Genomic DNA, 17,774 nt, shown 5'->3' with positions numbered 1-17,774 from the left:
CACATTCCTTAGTGTAACATGTGACCTCAGTACTACCTCACGAGGTAAAAGAATGCTTTATTTTCTAGAGGCCTGTCCTACTAAATTGATCTTTCTTCTCACACTAAACTTCTTGCAATTTTCAGAGCATGGGTATGCCAAGTTAATTACTTCTGTGACTTTGCACATGATTTTTCTTCCTCTTGAGGTGCCTTGTTTGTATTTTTATCATCCTTCAAGACTCACCCCAAGTGTGGCTTTCTCTGAAGCCTTCCCACCAGTCTTAGGGTCATAGCCACCTGGGGATGTGTGTTTGCCTAGTAGGCATGTCCCTGCTGCACCGGATGCCTCGATGATTGAGTCCCCGCCTTATACATCCTTAAAGGTCCCTGCCTTTTTGTCCCAGGTGCCTAGTGGTGGTTTCTTATCAGTAAATGTTTCAAAGACTGAATTGGTCTGTGCAAGCATATCACTTAGCCTAATTGACACAAATCTACTTTTTCTGGTAATTATTACTGTTCTGTGACTCAACTAGTCACTATCAATAAATGTAAGTGTAGCGTCTACTTTTTGTATGACACATTGCTAGAAATAACATCATAAAATTGATTTTCCCATAAGAAAAATGTATCATTTAGGGTTATTCCTAAGCCAGAATATGGTATTAGATATTTCATAGACCTGACCAACAATTTATTAAAGCAAAGATGTGATATAAACACCTTTAATTCAAAGTAGAAAAGAAGAACTGCTCAGATTTCATGAAGTGGATGTACATTTAGTGCCAACATCAATTATGCAAAAGCTTTCACTGTCTTTAGAGGCCTGTATTTGCTGTAGGACACCTATGATGTAGGGAATGTTTCTTCTGGGTCACTCTCTGAGCTTAGAACTTTATAAATATTGTCTCATTTAATACAACAGCCCTATGTGGTATGTATTTTCTACTCATTTTAGAGATGAAGCGATTATGGCTTTAAGAGATTAAATTGGCAAAACATAAACCTAGTTTGCTAATTGAAATATGTATTGAACATGTAATGAGTAGGTAGGACTCTTATTTAAATTAATAGTAAGGTTTTCTGTGTTTAATAGCTGAGTCAACAGTAAGATTTTACAGATATTTCTACCTTAGTAAAGTCCTAAAAAATAAATAAGCAGATCTCTTGGGTACGTATATTGAATTTATACACAGGCTTTAAAGATCTTACAGTCTAATGGAAAAGCATAGACTGATAGAAATAGATTTGGGGGTCATCTGTTCCTTCTTCCTTGTATGAAGTGAAATTCTCCTAATATCCTTTCTAGAATGTAATTTTATAAAGTTTTCTAAACAACTTAAGAAAAAAATTTCCAGGGCCTTGGTATTAAGTGTGTATATTCACAAATAATTAGGGACTTCGAACAGAAATCACGTTGGCATTTCTTAAGCTCATTTTTAAAAAAGCTATTTGACTCACGTGAGATGAGCCGAGGCGCCTGGCTTGACCACAGCGTCGTTTCTCTCTCAGCTGCTCGACAGCGGTGGCAGCTTCACGCTGGAGCTGCAGGAGGACGAGCTGTTCACCCTCACCACGCTCACCTCCGGCCGCAAAGGCAGCTTCCCGCCGCCTCCCAAGTCCCAGCGCTTCCCCTCTGTCTATGAGGATAACTTCAACATTGGTAAGTCTTTGTACTGACACTTAACTTGGTTCCCATTTTCAGCAGTAATGGATAGATTTCTACCTATCAAACTGGTGCAAGATGGAGTCTGTGAGAAGTACATTGATTTAGTTCTAAATCTCTATGTGGTTAAACGGACCTAATTTCTGTTACTTCCAAGTAACCTTGCAACTTGAGGGCCTTGTAATTTTCAGTGCCAGAAAAAATATAGAGGTTATTGTTGGAATGAAAGTTGTACAGACCTTACTCAACTTACAGTAGGGTTAGGTCCTGATAAACTCACTGTAAGTTGAAAATACCATAAGTCAAAAATGTACTTCATGTACTTTAATATACTTCGCCTACCAAACCTGTTAACTCAGCCTAGCCTACCTTCAGTGTGTTCCGAACACCTACGTGACCCAGCAGTTGGGCAGAATCCTCTAACAAAGCCCAACAAGGTGTGGCATGTCTCCTGTCGCTTCCGATGCTGTAAAGAAAGTGAGCCCAGGACGGCCGTCAGGGTCCACAGTGGTGCTCAGCGACTCTGCTGTTTACCCTCGTGATTGTGTGGCTGACGGCGCTGTGGCTTTTTGCTGCTCACGGCCACTGCCCGCATCACGAGAGGGTGTGCTCATCAAAATCCAAAGTTTCAGGTACAGTTTCTACTGAGTGCATATCACTTTCATACCATTGAAAACTGGGAAGTCAGGGCAGTTAAACAACTTGCCTTGGGAACTGACTGAGCTGGACTTTGAACCCAGGTCTGCGTGTTCCTGAACTCAGGGTCTTTCCTCTTAAGCATTTGCATGGATTGAATATGTAAAGTCTGTATGTCCGACTGATCATATTGATATTTAATAAAGATGACATGAAGTCCGTAGCTCTTTAATTACCTAAACCCTACCCTTTGACTATTTATAAGTATCATTTCTCTGGTAGCTCAGTGTTCAAGATTCTGCCTGCCAATGCAGGAGATATGGGTTCAATCCCTGGGTTGGGAACATCCCCTAGAGAAGGAAATGACAACCCACTCCAGTATTCTTGCCTGGGAAATCCCACGGGCAGTTTGGCATGCTGTAGTTCGTGGGGTTGCAAAGAGTTGGACATGACTTAGTGACTGAACAACAATAAAAAATATCATTTGCCTATTTAAAACTTTTCAAAAGTATATCAGAATGTACCAGAAAACATTAGAGAGGAGAGATGCTGTAAGGATTTGATAACTGAACACACAATTTATTGTGTTCTGAACAGATTACCCGTTTTTTAGTGAAGCTCCGAATTTTGCTGACCAGACTGGGGTGTTTGAATACTACGTGAATATGGAAGACCCCGGAGACCATCGCTTCACTCTGCGGCAGGTTCTCAATCAGAGGCCCATCACGTGGGCTGCCGACGCGTTCAACACCATCAGCGTTATCGGGGATTACACGTGGTACGTAAAACTGACCTCGTCTTTACCATAGATGTGGCGAAATAACCTTGTAATGTCGTCAGGTACTTTCTGAAGCCAGGGCGCCGCGACAGCCCCTTGTGCGGGAGCCTGAGAGGCCTGTGCTAACTGTTGACTGTCATAGTGGGCGCACGCCAGCCGGCCGTTCAGCTGTTGTTCCGTGTCCTTCCCTCAGATTTCCCCAATTTAATAGTAATCGTTGCAGGGTAAGATTGGTTTTAATGTGAAATCTGAGGGCTTTGGCCCCAGTTATAATTTAAAATTTATGCATAAGCAGACTTTGCAATGGCACCCCATTCCAGCACTCTTGCCTGGAAAATCCCATGGATGGAGGAGCCTGGTGGGCTGCAGTCCTTGGGGTCGCTAAGAGTCGGACATGACTGAGCGACTTCACGTTCACTTTTCACTTTCATGCATTGGAGAAGGAAATGGCAACCCACTCCAGTGTTCTTGCCTGGAGAATCCCAGGGACGGGTAGCCTGGTGGGCTGCCGTCTATGGGGTCGCACAGAGTCGGACACGACTGAAGCGATTTAGCAGCAGCAGCACACTTTGTGATATGCGTGTTGTTTTTAAGCTTTTGTTTTTGCTGGAGAGTTGATCCGTTGATCTGGCGTTGCCACCTGCTGGACCCATACTTGAATTACACTGTTTTAGCCTTTGCAAAATCTGTTTACAAGGTGACAGTAGATGGCAATAGTAAAAAGCAAATCAGCTTTCAGTTGGCTAGTGAATTTAACTAGTATACCTCCACCGTGAGACATAAAATACAAGCATTTCAGGCTTAGTGATAGTAACTATTAATGCGAAGTCACAAAATAGCCATATCTGTAGCCTGGAAATTGGACAGGGAAGGGAAGATAATTTGGAAGAAAGCCTTGAATTATTTATTTGAGAAATGCTGTAGAAAGTCTCTATCCCTTTTGCAGAGCCTTAATCTGTGTTATAAAATGCAGTTCTACTCACAAGCTCTGATATAAGTCTTGAGAAACTTTCAGTTATTCAAAGTTTCTGGAACCGTTATAGCATCATGAAGAATTATTAGGATAAAGAATTCTTACCTAATTTAGGATGACTTTGGTGGATTATCTTTTTATACACAGAAATACTGTTTATACCAGCATCTCTGTTCATTTCAGTTCAGTCGCTCAGTCATGTCCGACTCTCTGCAGCCCAATGGACTGCAGCACTCCAGGCCTCCCTGTCCATCACCAACTCCCGGAGCTTGCTCAAACTCATGTCCATCGAGTCAGTGATGCCATCTAACGATCTCATCCTCTGCCGTCCTCTTCTCCTCCTGCCTTCAAACTTTCCTAGCCTCAGGGTCTTTTCCAGTGAGTCAGTTCTTCGCATCAGGTGGCCAAAGTATTGGAATTTCAGCTTCAACATCAGTCCTTCCAATGAACACTCAGGACTGATTTCCTTTAGTATTGACTGGTTTGATCTCCTTGCAGTCCAAGGGACTCTCAAGAGTCTTCTCCAACACCACGTTTCAAAAGCATCAATTCTTCTGTGCTCAGCTTTCTTTATAGTCCAGCTCTCATATCCACACATGACTACTGGAAAAACCATAGCTTTGACTGGACGGTCCTTTGGTGGCAAAGTAATGTCTCTGCTTTTTAATATGCCATCTAGGTTGGTCATAGCTTTTTCTCCAAGCAGTGAGTGTCTTTTAACTTCATGGCTGCAGGCACCATCTTCAGGGATTTTGGAGCCCAAGAAAATAAAGTCTCTCTTTGTTTCCATTGTTTCCCCATCTATTTGCCATGAAGTGATGGGACCAGATGCCATGATCTTAGTTTTCTGAATGTTGAGCTTTAAGCTAACTTTTTCACTCTCCTCTTTCACTTTCTCAAGAGGATCTTTAGTTCCTCTTCACTTTCTGCCATAAGGGTGGTATCATCTGCATATCTGAGGTTATTGATATTTCTCCTGACAATCTTGATTCCAGCTTGTGCTTTATCCAGCCTGGCATTTCACATGATGTACTCTGCATATAAGTTAAATAAGCAGGGTGACAATATACAGCCTTGACATACTCCTTTCTCAATTTGGAACCAGTCTGTTGTTCCATGTCCAGTTCTAACTGTTGCTTCTTGACCTGCATACAGATTTCTCAGGGAGGCTGGTAAGGTGGTCTGGTATTTCATCTCTTTCAGAATTTTCCACAGTTTGTTGTGATCCACACAATCAAAGGCTTTGGCATAGTCAATAAAGGAGAAGTAGATGGTTTTCTGGAGCTCTCTTGCTTTCTTGATGATCCAATGCATGTTGGCAATTTAATCTCTGTACTAGACACTTTATCTGGATATTCTGGTCATGTCAGTAGGCTTTGTTATTTCCTCTTTTTTTTCTTTTTAACTAATGGTCTTATTGTAAGACAGGTGACTGAGTTTATCTGTCTAAGGGATGGGCCCTGCTATATTTCGACCACTAGTCTGGAAGCCAGCTGCCGTAGATACTTTGTGGGCCAACCCTTATCCTCCATGCCTGTGAATATTCTACATGAAGTTCTCTCTGAATCCCAAATGTTTTGTTTCTGGCTGAGAATCTAGAAAAGTTGAGAGAATTTCATTTTAAAAGAGAGATGATTAACCAAAACTCTTTGTAACTTTGAAGGTTTTGCAGTATATACATAGCAGTACTCAATCTTACTATTGCAGTGGGGAAGGAGATAGGGAAGGGGGGATGAAGTGAAGTGGGGAGAGAAGGAAAGAGTGACATATTCTGAAAGAAAAAGAACCAGAAAACTGCAGTCATGCTTCCGTCCTTCTTAGCTCTGCCCTCCTCCTGTCGTTTCACTGCTCAGGAACACACCGCGATCCCCGCCTGCTGCCAAACCCGATCCACACTTCCGGGCCTGATTCCAAAGCCTTGTAACATTTGCTCTCATCCTGTTTACTTTGTTTTGTTCACCATTATCCTATTCTGGGTGCAGGGGAGCCGGAGCTGTTGAGAGATGCACACGCATTCCACGTTCATTTCTGTCCCTGGCCGTGACGCCGGTTTATTGCAGGGAGTGGAGGGAGTGGAGGCTGGGTAACACTGAACGCTGCTCTGTGCTTCCGATGGCTGCTTTATGCTGAAGGCAGCACCCTGCCTACCGTACAGGCTGGGAAACAGGCGTCGGGGTAAGATTGTTCAAGATCCCATACTCTTAAATTCAGAACCAGGGCAAGAGGCCAGGTCTGTCCCGCGCTGTAGCCCCTGCTCCTTGGACTTCCTCTCACAGCCTTGTTTTAGTCACTGTCTTCTCCCTGAGGGCAGGAACCAGAAAGTTCGAGTGTATTTACAGTGCTATTCCAGTCAATCAGCTCTATACATGCAGGGTGCCATCAGTTCTTAGGACTGTGTTTAGGACAGAATTTCCCTCACGTTTGCTGCTGCTGCTGCTGCTACTGCTAAGTCGCTTCAGTCGTGTCTGACTCTGTGCAACCCCATAGACGGCAGCCCACCAGACTCCCCTGTCCCTGGGATTCTCCAGGCAAGAATACTGGAGTGGGCTGCCGTTTCCTTCTCCAATGCATGAAAGTGAAAGTGAAGTCGCTCAGTTGTGTCCCACTCTTAGCGACTCCATGGGCTGTCCATGGATTCTCCAGGCCACAATACTGGAGTGGGTGGCCATTCCCTTCTCCCAGGGACTGAACCCAGGTCTCCTGCCTTGCACGCGGATTCTTTACTAGCTGAGCCACCAGGGAAGCCCTGCTGCTGCTGCTGCTAAGTCGCTTCAGTCATGTCTGACTCTGTGCGACCCCATAGACAGCAGCAGCCCACCAGGCTCCACCATCCCTGGGATTCTCCAGGCAAGAACACTGGAGTGGGTTGCCATTTCCTTTTCCAATGCAGAAAAGTGAAAGTGAAGTCGCTCAGTCGGATAAGACTCTTAGCAACCCCATGGACTGCAGCCCACCGGGCTCCTCCGTCCAGGGCTTTTCCAGCACTGGAGTGGGTGCCACTTCCTTCTCCCTCACGTGTGGATTTAGTTAAGTGTCAGTGCAGTAATTTGACTATAGAGGGTGGACTTTCCCAAAGTGCTTCAGACTTTCATCTGATTAGTAAGCTTTGGCTGGGATCTGAGGACAATCACAAAATTATCTTTTTCTGAACAGACCTGAACTCTTGAATCCTTTTGATAAAATTTGCTCAATATGTTGGCTGGTTTTTATTCTCTCAGCACTTCTGAGGGGTTATGACTTTGGAAGATGAAGCCAAATTTTTATTCTGTTTTATTCATTATCTAAAATTGTCTGTAAGTTCTGATGCAAGAATAATTTATTATGGAATGTGATGTAAAAAAAGGAAAACATTTGATCTTCTCTTACTCTCGCAGTAAATAGAATGAGTTTATGGTGCTGACAGGTTCTGATGAACCAGCAGAGAGGTAGGGGATTCAGAGGTAGGGGAACCAGTCTGGTTCCAGGTGGTCTCATGCTGGTGGTGATCTGCACAGAGAAGAGCACTCTCTGCAGGGGGAGGACACACAGGAGAGACTGGGCTCTAGTTACTTAGCATTTGATCTTCCCGTAAAGTAGCCCAGCTTTGATTAAATGATTAAATGAGGATTTTCCTGATGGTTGTGTACCTGTTGGAGGTGCTTCTTTTTTATATTTTCCTTTACAAAGTAACATTTCCCTGTGCAAAATTCAGTGATGAGAAATGTAAAAACCACATAATTCTAGATCCAGTTTCTCCCCATTTCAAAAAATGTATTTCTTGGCATTCTTTGTTTTAGATAAATTGCTTGCTTTATTGCTTGGCTGTGTGCAAACTGATTCTTTCCCATTTGCACTTAAAATTTGAGTAGGAGGGGAATTGTTTTCAGAGGTCATGTTGGATTGGGGTGATTGTGGGCTTCTCTGGTGATTCAGCGGTAAAGAATCCGCCTGCCAATGCAAGAGACCTGGGTTTGATCCCTGGGTCAGGAAGATCCCTTGAGAAGGCAGTGGCAACCCACACCAGTAGTCTTGCCTGGAGAATTCCATGGACAGGGAAGCGTGGTGGGCTGCAGTTCTTGGGGTCACAAAGAGTTGGACACGACTTAGCAGCTAAATAACAACAAATCACTGCAAAAGAAATCTGGTAGCATTTGTGAAAGGAAGCCTGGAGGAGAGCTCATTGATGATGCTCTCCTGGTTGGCTCAATCTTTCTCCTCCTTTGATATACTCTGTCAGTCAGCACTGCCAAAACCCGGCTGTTACTGCCTCTTCATAGGCAGAGATACCCTGTAGGGGAAAATGGTTCTTAGAGTGAGATTTCTGGACCTGCAGCATCAGCGTCACCTGGCAGACTGTTAGACTCGAAGGTTCAAGGGCCCACCCTATACCTGCTGAGTCAGACCCTGAGAGTGGGGCTGGCAGGTGGAATCGAACACGCCCTCCAGGGTGATTTCCCCGGGGCTCAAGTCTGAAAACTCCTGCTGTAGAGTCAAGGGAGAGTGGACTCTGACTTGACAAGAGAAAATAATTTTAGATCTTTCTTCTGTTGTTTTTAAGTCTTGTTAGGGTTAAATGTAAAAATTAGCCTCAAAGTAACTTTTCCTAGAGGCTCCTAATACGTTGCCTTCACTGCTTCTCTTTGCTGATGTAAATAATAAACCTTTTTGCTCAGACTTACGTGGAAACCTATCTTTTATGTATTCCTAGAAAAAAATGGATTCTTATATTCTTGGAGTAAGAAGTTATTTTATTATAGAAATACAGGAAATATATTCTTAGGAAACTTGAAAACAATAAATATTATTTTCCAATAGTAAGTCATTTAAAAGAGGCAATGAAATGACTTGACTTTAGTCATGTAAAATTTAAAACCATTATTGGTGAAGACTCTTGAAGCCCATACGTGCTATTAATGTGGACTTAGCGAAACACACGCTTCCCTCAGTTAGAAGTTTGGAAGCACGTGGCTGTGAAGTGGGCCATTGGTGCTGCATTTGAAGTGACATAATTAAAAGCGCTAACACTTTGGTTCTGCAGGTCCAATCTGACTATAAAGTGTGATGTGTACATAGAGACCCCTGAGAAGGGAGGCGTGTTCATTGCTGGAAGAGTCAATAAAGGTGGTATTTTGATTAGAAGTGCCAGGGGGATTTTCTTCTGGATTTTTGCAAATGGAACCTACAGAGTCACAGGCGATCTAGGTAAGTGCATTCTTCTGTAGCACGTGATTTACTATGTGATATGTTGCTGTGAGTGTCTGCTTTTTACCTATGGGAGTAATGAAATACCTCACCATGTTTGAGCATCTAATTGGGAAGAGATTCAACATGTGTAAGCAAACACCAAACGATTCCACATTATAGTGTTAATTAATTAGTACAGAGGCAGCTCAGTGAAAGAGGAAATTGTGCAAAGTCTCTCGGGTATTGTAGCCTTGAGCTAGGCTGTTAGAGTAGGGTGTGGGGGTAAGGAGAGAATACTCAGGAAATTAAAAAAAAAGCAGAAGTATAAGAATGTTGCTGGTGTGCTTATGGAACTATAAAGGGAAGAATTAACTGACTTAAAATGGAGATACCCTATTTCCTAATTTAGTCAATAACTTGAAAACAGCTTGACTTTATTATTCATCTTAACAGTCTCTGTCTTATGTATAATAGTATTTTATCTAGAGTAGGTACTTAGTATCTGTTCAAGTTGAATTCCACCCACTTCACTTTGGTTTGGGTACACACCACTCTGTTGAAACTAGATCTTATTGGTTTCTCTTTCTGATTCAAAGTCTCTTGACTTTCATCCTGCATTAATGAAAAGTCTTGTCTCCTATTGTTTTCCCCCTTTGCTTCTTCCTTAGGTTAAAGGGCTCCAGTGATAAAATAGAAGTTAAAGAGTGAGTGGGTAATAAGGACATTAGAATAGAAGTTGCATAATCATAGCATGACTGGTCTGGAAGGTACCTCGAATTTTCCAATCCAAAAGAGAGTGCCAGAGAGGTTAATTGATTTGCTGAAGGTCTCAAAATGAGGTAGTGGAAGAAGTGGAACTAGAGATTTAAATTTCTGTCTTCAGTCCCCACTGCCCTGTGTCTTAAACTGCCCATTGAACATCTCATCCTGAGTTTCTGTCAGGCATTCAAATATAATACATTCAAAAATTGACATTATTTTCTCTCTAATTCTCTAATGCAATTAATATTACCTTGTAGTCAGTTACACTACCTGGAAATCGTATGGTAGTTTTTTGACTGTTCCTGCTTATCTTGCATATTTGGTCTGATCAGGTGTACATACAGACCTGAATATACATGCTAAGGCATCATGTACCCTGCTTGGTTTGTAAGTTTATTTTGCTCATTTTCTTGTGAGCTCATGTATTGTTATTGCTCAGGGTAGGATCTCTGCATGTTGAGTGCATTCCTCAATGAAGGATGTTTTTTGTTTTAAATCAGTTGTAGAATTAAATCTTGGAAATGTCGATCTTTATTATGACCGACTTTGCTACATATGGATGTACCTAAGAACCCCCAGTGAGTTCTGCGATTCAGTGATTTAGATTTTAAAAATATGCCAACTAGGATAATCTTTTTGTGTTACAGCTGGATGGATCATATATAGTTTAGGACATGCTGATGTTACAGCAAAAAAATGGTATACACTCACTTTAACTCTGAATGTAAGTATTGCTAATCCCAGTTCCTGGAGGTAAAATGTTCTTTTCTTGTGTCTTTTTTTTTTTTTTTTTTTTAACATTTTATGTTATCAAATGAGATGGGGAAAGTGTGATAAACAGTGGAAAACAGGCAGAGAACCTGCCATGATGCCAGCAAACCACTAGTCCTTGGGATGCTAGTGTGGGTCTGGGTTATTTCACCTTTGTGAACCTCTGTCCTTATCTTTAAAATGGAAGTAAGCTCTGTGGGTTGTTTGAGAGTTAGATGATTTTTATTTTTTTTCACTCGACACATTTTTACCAAGCGTCTACTATATGTACTGTTGTAAGTACTAGGGATATAGTAGTGACCTAGACAGGCAAGATTCCTGCTCTCTCAGAGCCTCTGTTCTTCTGGGACAAGAGTTACTAAGTTTGTTTTTTTTTTTTTTTCCTGTAAAGGGCCAAAGAGGAACTATTTTAGGCCTTGAGCGCCCTATGGCGTACTTTGCAGTTCTTCAGCTCTGCTTTTGTAGGGAGAATGGAGCCTTTGACAGTAGGTGGATGAACCGGGGTGGCTGTGTTCCACTGAATTTATAAAAATAGGTGGCTGGGCTGTGGACCAGAGCTGGCTGACTCCTGCTATAAATAAGCAAATAAAACTGTGAAAGTAAAAATGGGATAATGAGATAAAGTAGCTTCCCTGCCAGATTCTCCAGATAGCAGCCAGGGAAGGCCTCTTGAAGGTGGTGACCGAGCTGAGGTCTGAGCGGAGGGCGCGCTCTGACTGGCCGGGTGGGAGCGGCGGTCAGAGGATGGGGCAGCGGATGCCTGGGGCGGGGCGGGGAGACGAGCTTCTGTGCATAATGGGGTTTGTGTGTGCAAGCCCTGGGCTCAGTGTACTAGTCACCAGTCCCTCAGTGGCGGAGGAGGTGCAGCAAGCACTTTCAGAGCTGGAGCTGGATCGCTGTGAGGTGTGCAGTAATGGGAGCGTATGTGGCTCTGCATGTGGAGTTGGGCAACTCGAATTCAGGTCTGAGCATCACTGGTAAATCTGTGATTCTGATTGCTCGTCACCATGTCTGTAGCCATAAAACACAAGAACTAAATGAAGGCCCATTCCATTATAAGTGTATGACTCAAGAGCAGATTTTATTTTGACTCCGCCTAGCGCTTTGGATCTTTTGCTCTTCACCCTTTTGAAATTAGCTAGTTTTAAATGTGGCCGGAAGGAGTGTGCTGTGAATGTTTGCTCACAATCAAGCTGTAATAATGGTAAGAGCTGTGTGCCAGGCACTTAGCTAAGTAGGAAGGGCAGCTGTCTGAGAAAGGTGTTATGTTTATCTTTCTCTGTCAGTGACCAGTACGTTGTTCCTGTGGATATTTCTCTCTTCTTCCATCCACTCCCCCCGCCCCTCCCAGTCACCAGTTTAAATGCTGGTTACTGTTTTTCTAATATAAGGGTGAGCTTTTGAAATGACCTCGAAGTGATATTCTGTACATGAGGATAAAACAATAAAATGAAGGTTAATTACTCTTCTCCTGGCTGGGCTGATTCTCTTTCATGAAGACCTTAAATAAACATCTTGGCCCCTGCGGAACCGTCTGAAGAGCTGGTAGCTGTAAGCTACAAAGGATGTAATTGCAACTATGTGTAAATAAGAAATATGTTTTATTTTAGTGAGCTTTTGTCTACAATTTTATCATGATGTTATGAAAAGTGTTACATTGCAGCAGATTTTACAGCATTTTGGGGGAGTACAGGAAATATTGAGGATTTTTTGCCTTGGGAACTGTTTATATAAATAGATGAGAATTTCCTTTGAGAAAATTTCCCCTGCATTTCAAACTTCTGCTCAAAGTTGTGGGATTGTATTGCCTTGATGAGTCTTGCAAATATTTGCTACATATTTGCTACGCTAAGTGGGTGGCCCTTCCATTGAGCAGCAGGCTTCAGAGGACCATTTTCCCATGTGTCTAAGGGGTGTGTCTCTCTCCATTCCAGGGTCGTTTCTCCTCTGGCAAGCTGAATGGCAAGACCCTCTGGAAGAACATCTCTGTGAACTTCCCAGAAAACGGCTGGGCCGCGATTGGGACTCACTCCTTTGAATTTGCGCAGTTTGACAACTTTCGTGTGGAAGCCTCACACTAATCCACAGAGGGCCATGGGACACTCTGCATTGTCCTTTTTGGGTTTGGTTCAGAGCCAATTCTCGTTTTGATGATCAACATAGGAGCCTTTCAGAGGCGAAAAATAATGAAGAGGAAATGGGGAGAAAAATATATTTTTGCTGATCCTCCTGAAGATTATTTTAGAACTAATTCCAAGGGGAAACAGATGATGCTTTAACATGACCTGATGTGTCCCATACATAGGACACGAAGTACGCGGGTCCCATCCTTGGGAGTGGTTAGGGTGTTGAGACCCTGACGCCTTGGGTTAATGCCGAGGTAGCTTTTGCCATCTTACTTGCCCGTGCAGATGGCCAGGACTCGCTCGGACGGCGATGTGTCTGTTCACGCTGACCGCGTGTCCCCATCATGGGCCGCACCGCCCTCGTAGGAAGCTGAAGACCCTGGAAGTACTGCTGTGCGGGAACCACTCCAACATGTTACACCTGCACTCTGAAAGTATTTTTTTCTTTTCCTTTTTAAAATGATATATTTTTGAATTATGATGAGTCAGATGATTTGAAAAATAGCTCATTAATAACTACCTCTAAAGATATTTCTACAGTAATAAATGTTAGCAGATTAATTGGGTTACCTGCATTTTTTTTTTTTTTTTCTCTTCTGGGTCCAGCTTTTAGTCTTGTGACCCTTACAACTCTGTGAACGTTTTCCCAGGTGGCTGGAAGGAGGAAGAAAGCTCCCTGGCATGCAGCCAGTGCTGTTAGTGGGTCGAAAGGTAAAATTGGAGCACGTTTTTTGTTTCATTTCACTGTGGCTTTCTGGCCTGACTTCTCTCCTGGCGCGGGTGACACGCTGCAGTAACTAAGGAACACTTCCACCTCCTTGTGCCTGGGGGTGGCGCCCCCTGCCTCTCGCGGCTGTGTACAACGGCAGCATCCTCTAATGTGTTGTGGTTAGAAGTGTTTATTTAATTGAAGTACAAATATGTTTAAGTGTAGGTGAGAATGTTTCTCATGCATTATAATTTATATCTAATCATTAGTGTACCCCCTTGAAGAAAATCAGTTATTCAAGTGGATAAAACATTTTTTTTTATAATGAAGGTTTAAAAGTTCATTGAACTAATTCTACAGTTTTGGAATTTATAATGATTTAATGTAGGCGAAACCAACATGAAGTTTTGTATTACCATTAGAGACAAGAAACTAAATTTTAGAATAAATCAGGTTACAGAGGAAAATTTTTAAATTAAAACCAGTCTAAGTGATTTCCAGTTTAGGTCACTGCATATTTTTAAAAACTAACTTTATTGAGGTGTAATTTACATATAGTAAAATGTTCGCATTTTAAGTGTACAGTTCAATGAGTCTTGGTAAATGGATAAACCAAGATATCAAACTGTTTCGTCACTCCAGAAAGTTCTCTCTTATACCTATGCAGTCATTTACCCTCACCCCACCCTGATCCCAGGCAATCATTGATCTGATTTCTGTCACTGTTGATAAATTTTCTTTGTTCCAAAACATTATAAAAACGGTATCATACACTGTGTACTCTTTTATGAATGATTTCTTTTACTTATCATGAAGTTTTTGACATTTGTTTATGTGCTATGTATGTATATCAGTGATTTGCCCCATTGAAGGGGTATACCACAATTTGTCCCCCCAGCTTTTAGAATTATGAATAAAATTGTTATGAACATTCGAGTACAAGCTTTTGTATGGACATATGTTTTCATTTTTTCTGGGTAAATGCCAAGAAGTGAAATTGCTAGATCCTATTGGGAAGTGTGTGTTCAACTTTATAAGAAACTATCAAACATTTCCAAGTTAATTGTATGATTTTATACTCCCATTAGAAATGTTTGAGAATTTCAGTTGCTCTACATTCTTGTCAGTGCTTCCTATTATTATTATTTTTAATTTTAACCCTTTCTTGTGACTCTGTAGTAGGTTCATTAGCTGCTGCTGCTAAGTCGCTTCAGTCGTGTCCGACTCTGTGCGACCCCGTAGACAGCAGCCCACTAGGCTCCCCCGTCCCTGGGATTCTCCAGGCAAGAACACTGGAGTGGGTTGCCATTTCCTTCTCTGATGCATGAAAGTGAAAAGTGAAAGTGAAGTCGCTCAGTCATGTCCGACTCTTAGCGACCCCATGGGCTGCAGCCCACCAGGCTCCTCCATCCATGGGATTTTCCAGGCAAAGTGCTGGAGTTGGGTGCCATTGCCTTTTCCAATTCATTAGCTGCTGGGCATCTTTTCAAGGGCTTATTTCCCTTTCATATATTTTCATGCAGTGTTTGTTCAAATCTTTTGCTCGTTTAAAAAATATGGTTCCTTGTCTTATTCTTGAGTTGTAATAGGTTGCTATACATTTCAGGCGCAGTTGTTTTCTAAACTCAGATATGTATTTTGTAGATTTTCTCCAAGTCTATATCTTCTGAAAAGTAAAAAATTTGAATTTGGTAGTCCAATTTGTCATTTTTTCCTTTTATGATAGGTGCGTTTTTGGTGTCCGAAGATATATTTGTTTGGCCCAAGTTAACAAGGATGTTTTCTCTGTCTTCTAGAATCTTAGTGTATTTCTGTATTCAGATCTGTGATCCCCTGTGCATTACTTGTTGTTCATGAAGACAGATGAGGATTGAAGTTCATATTCTTCCTGTATGAATATTCAGTTTCTCCAGCATCATTTGTTAAAGACTTCCTTTGTCAAAAATCAATTGACCATACATGTGTACAACTAATAATAGACTCTCTATTCTGTTCTACTGATATGTCTGTCTGTCTTTAGGCAAATACCACATTCTCTTCATTAGCAAACACCCTTTCCAACAACACAGATGACTCTAAACATGGACATCACCAAATGGTCAATACCGAAATCATATTGGTTATATTCTTTGCAGCTGAAGATGGAGAAGCTCTATACAATTAGCAAAAACAAGATCTGGAGCTGACTGTGGTTCAAATCATCAGCAAAACTTGGGCTTAACTTGAGGAAAGTAGGGAAGACTGCTAGGCCATTCACATATGGTCTAAATCAGATCCCTTATGATTATACAGTGGAGGTAATGAATAGTAAAATTTGAGCTCAGCTTATATCCTCCAACTGTCCTTCTAAATTGTTTTGAATAATCTAGATCCTTTACATTTCCATAAGTTTTTGACTCATATATTTCTGCAAAGTCCTTTCTAGAATTTTGATTGGAATCACACCAGCATTACAGATGGGAAGAATGAGTATCTTAATAATATCGACCCTTCAGTCTGTGATCATGTTCCATCATCTCCATGCTTTGAGGCTTTCTATAATATCTCTCAGCAATTTCTGTAGTTTTCACTGTACAGTTTTTATACATATTTTATTATATTTATCCTTAAATATTTTGTTTTTTGATGTTATTGTAAATGGTGTTTTCTCCTTATTTTATTTTTCAGTTCTTTGTTGTGCACGCATCAAAATACAGTTGATTTTCTTTTGTTGACCTACAGTCCCACCACATTACTAAATTCACTTATTTTAGTAGCTTTAAAAAAAACAAAATTTTTAGAATTTTCTACATATATGATAATATCATCTGTAAGTACAGATAGTTCATTTCTAGTAGGTCTGCTTTGTTTCTGGTGCCTTATTTCACGGGCTAGGACTGCTAGTACAAGGCAGGGAAGATGTGGTAAGAGCAGATGTCCTTGCTGTATTCCTGACCATAGGGAAGAAGTGTCTTTTGTCATTAAGTGTGATGTTAGCTATAGTGTTAGATATAGTGTAGATATTTCTTTTCTGTAGATTCCCTTTATTTAGGGAAAGTTGCCTTCAATTTCCAGTGTGCAGAGAATTTTATTGTGAATAGAGATTCAATTTATCAAAAAGTGATATGATTTTTATATACCTAATAAGACAGTTATATGATTTTTCTCCTTTATTTTGTGAAGATGGTATTTCATGTTTGATTTTTAAATATTAAAACAGTTTTGCCTTCCTGAGATACATCATGACCAAGTGGTGTTTATTACCCTGTGTGTATATAGTAGTGAATTTGATTCCTTGGTATTTGGTTAAGGGTTTTTATGTTTATGTTTACATGGAATATGGTTCTAGTTTTTTTTTTTTTTTAATGTCTTTGTCTGGTTTTAGTACCAGGATGATGTTTTATAAACTCAATTGGCAGGTGTTCCCTCCTTTTCTTTATTTTTTGAAAGAGTTTGTGAGTTTCTTAAATCTTAGATGGAGTTCATCAGTTGTATCAGTCAGGGTCTCCGAGGAGGCAGAAGCTACACTAGGAAAAACTTCACAGAGAGAGTTTCTAACTAGTAACAGGATCAACTGCTTAAAGGTAAGGAGACCCCTGAAGAATACAGACATGGCCGCCACGGAGACAGCCGCTCTCTCGGCTGGGCAGAGTCCTCAAGGAAGGAGCACACCCAGAGGAGGGTTTCCAGGCAAGGCCAAGATTCTGATCTCACTGGAGGTGGCATGGCCCTGGTTCTGTGGATGGCCCAGAACTGCTGAGATGGTGCCGCTGCAGCTGGCAAGCAGCAACCTGGCTTTGGGGGTGGACTTGAGACTCACTGGGAAGCCGCCTCCTGGAAGGTTGCTGAACTTTAGAAAGTTCCCCTTTGTGGTGCTGGTGGAGCTTTTCTGGGAAAACTGCTGGCGTGTTGGTGAAAGAACCTGGTGGGTCAGGGCCTCTGGTTGTCCCAAGCCCTCCCTGACAGGGAGGCATCACAGGGTGTCCCCAAGGCTGCAGTGAGCTCGCCACGGGAGCAGGAAGAAGAAAGCGCAGTCTTGAGGATGGAAGCTCCTTGCTTCTGAATGTCCCCGTGGTACCCGCCTCACTGGCAAAAGAAAGCGTTTACAGGCCCCAGTTCCAGGGTCACAGAGCAGGTCAGAGAAGAGGACTTGCTGAGAAACGGCAGAAACAGAGCTCTCCAGCTTCTAAATTTCTTATGTCAGTTTTGGCAGTTTGTGTTTTTCAAGGAAGT

The 17,774-nt window shown here is 41.8% G+C and overlaps 1 protein-coding gene across 2 annotated transcripts in view; it reads left to right on the top strand.

Annotated features, from left to right (window-relative positions):
* GALC (galactosylceramidase) overlaps window positions 1-14,504 on the top strand; it is a 57,140-nt gene extending 42,636 nt beyond the window's left edge. For both annotated transcript variants that reach the window (XM_055538830.1, XM_055538831.1), the window contains exons 13-17: window positions 1,491-1,641; window positions 2,878-3,058; window positions 9,049-9,212; window positions 10,604-10,680; window positions 12,662-14,504. In XM_055538830.1, coding sequence (XP_055394805.1) covers window positions 1,491-1,641; window positions 2,878-3,058; window positions 9,049-9,212; window positions 10,604-10,680; window positions 12,662-12,808 — 720 coding nt within the window. In that variant the 3' untranslated portion in view covers window positions 12,809-14,504. The remainder of the gene's footprint in view (window positions 1-1,490; window positions 1,642-2,877; window positions 3,059-9,048; window positions 9,213-10,603; window positions 10,681-12,661) is intronic.
* Window positions 14,505-17,774: the final 3,270 nt, after the last annotated feature.

This window comes from Bubalus kerabau, chromosome 10, assembly GCF_029407905.1.
Source record: "Bubalus kerabau isolate K-KA32 ecotype Philippines breed swamp buffalo chromosome 10, PCC_UOA_SB_1v2, whole genome shotgun sequence".
Lineage (NCBI taxonomy): Eukaryota > Metazoa > Chordata > Mammalia > Artiodactyla > Bovidae > Bubalus > Bubalus kerabau.
This window is presented reverse-complemented; position numbering and strand designations above follow the sequence as displayed.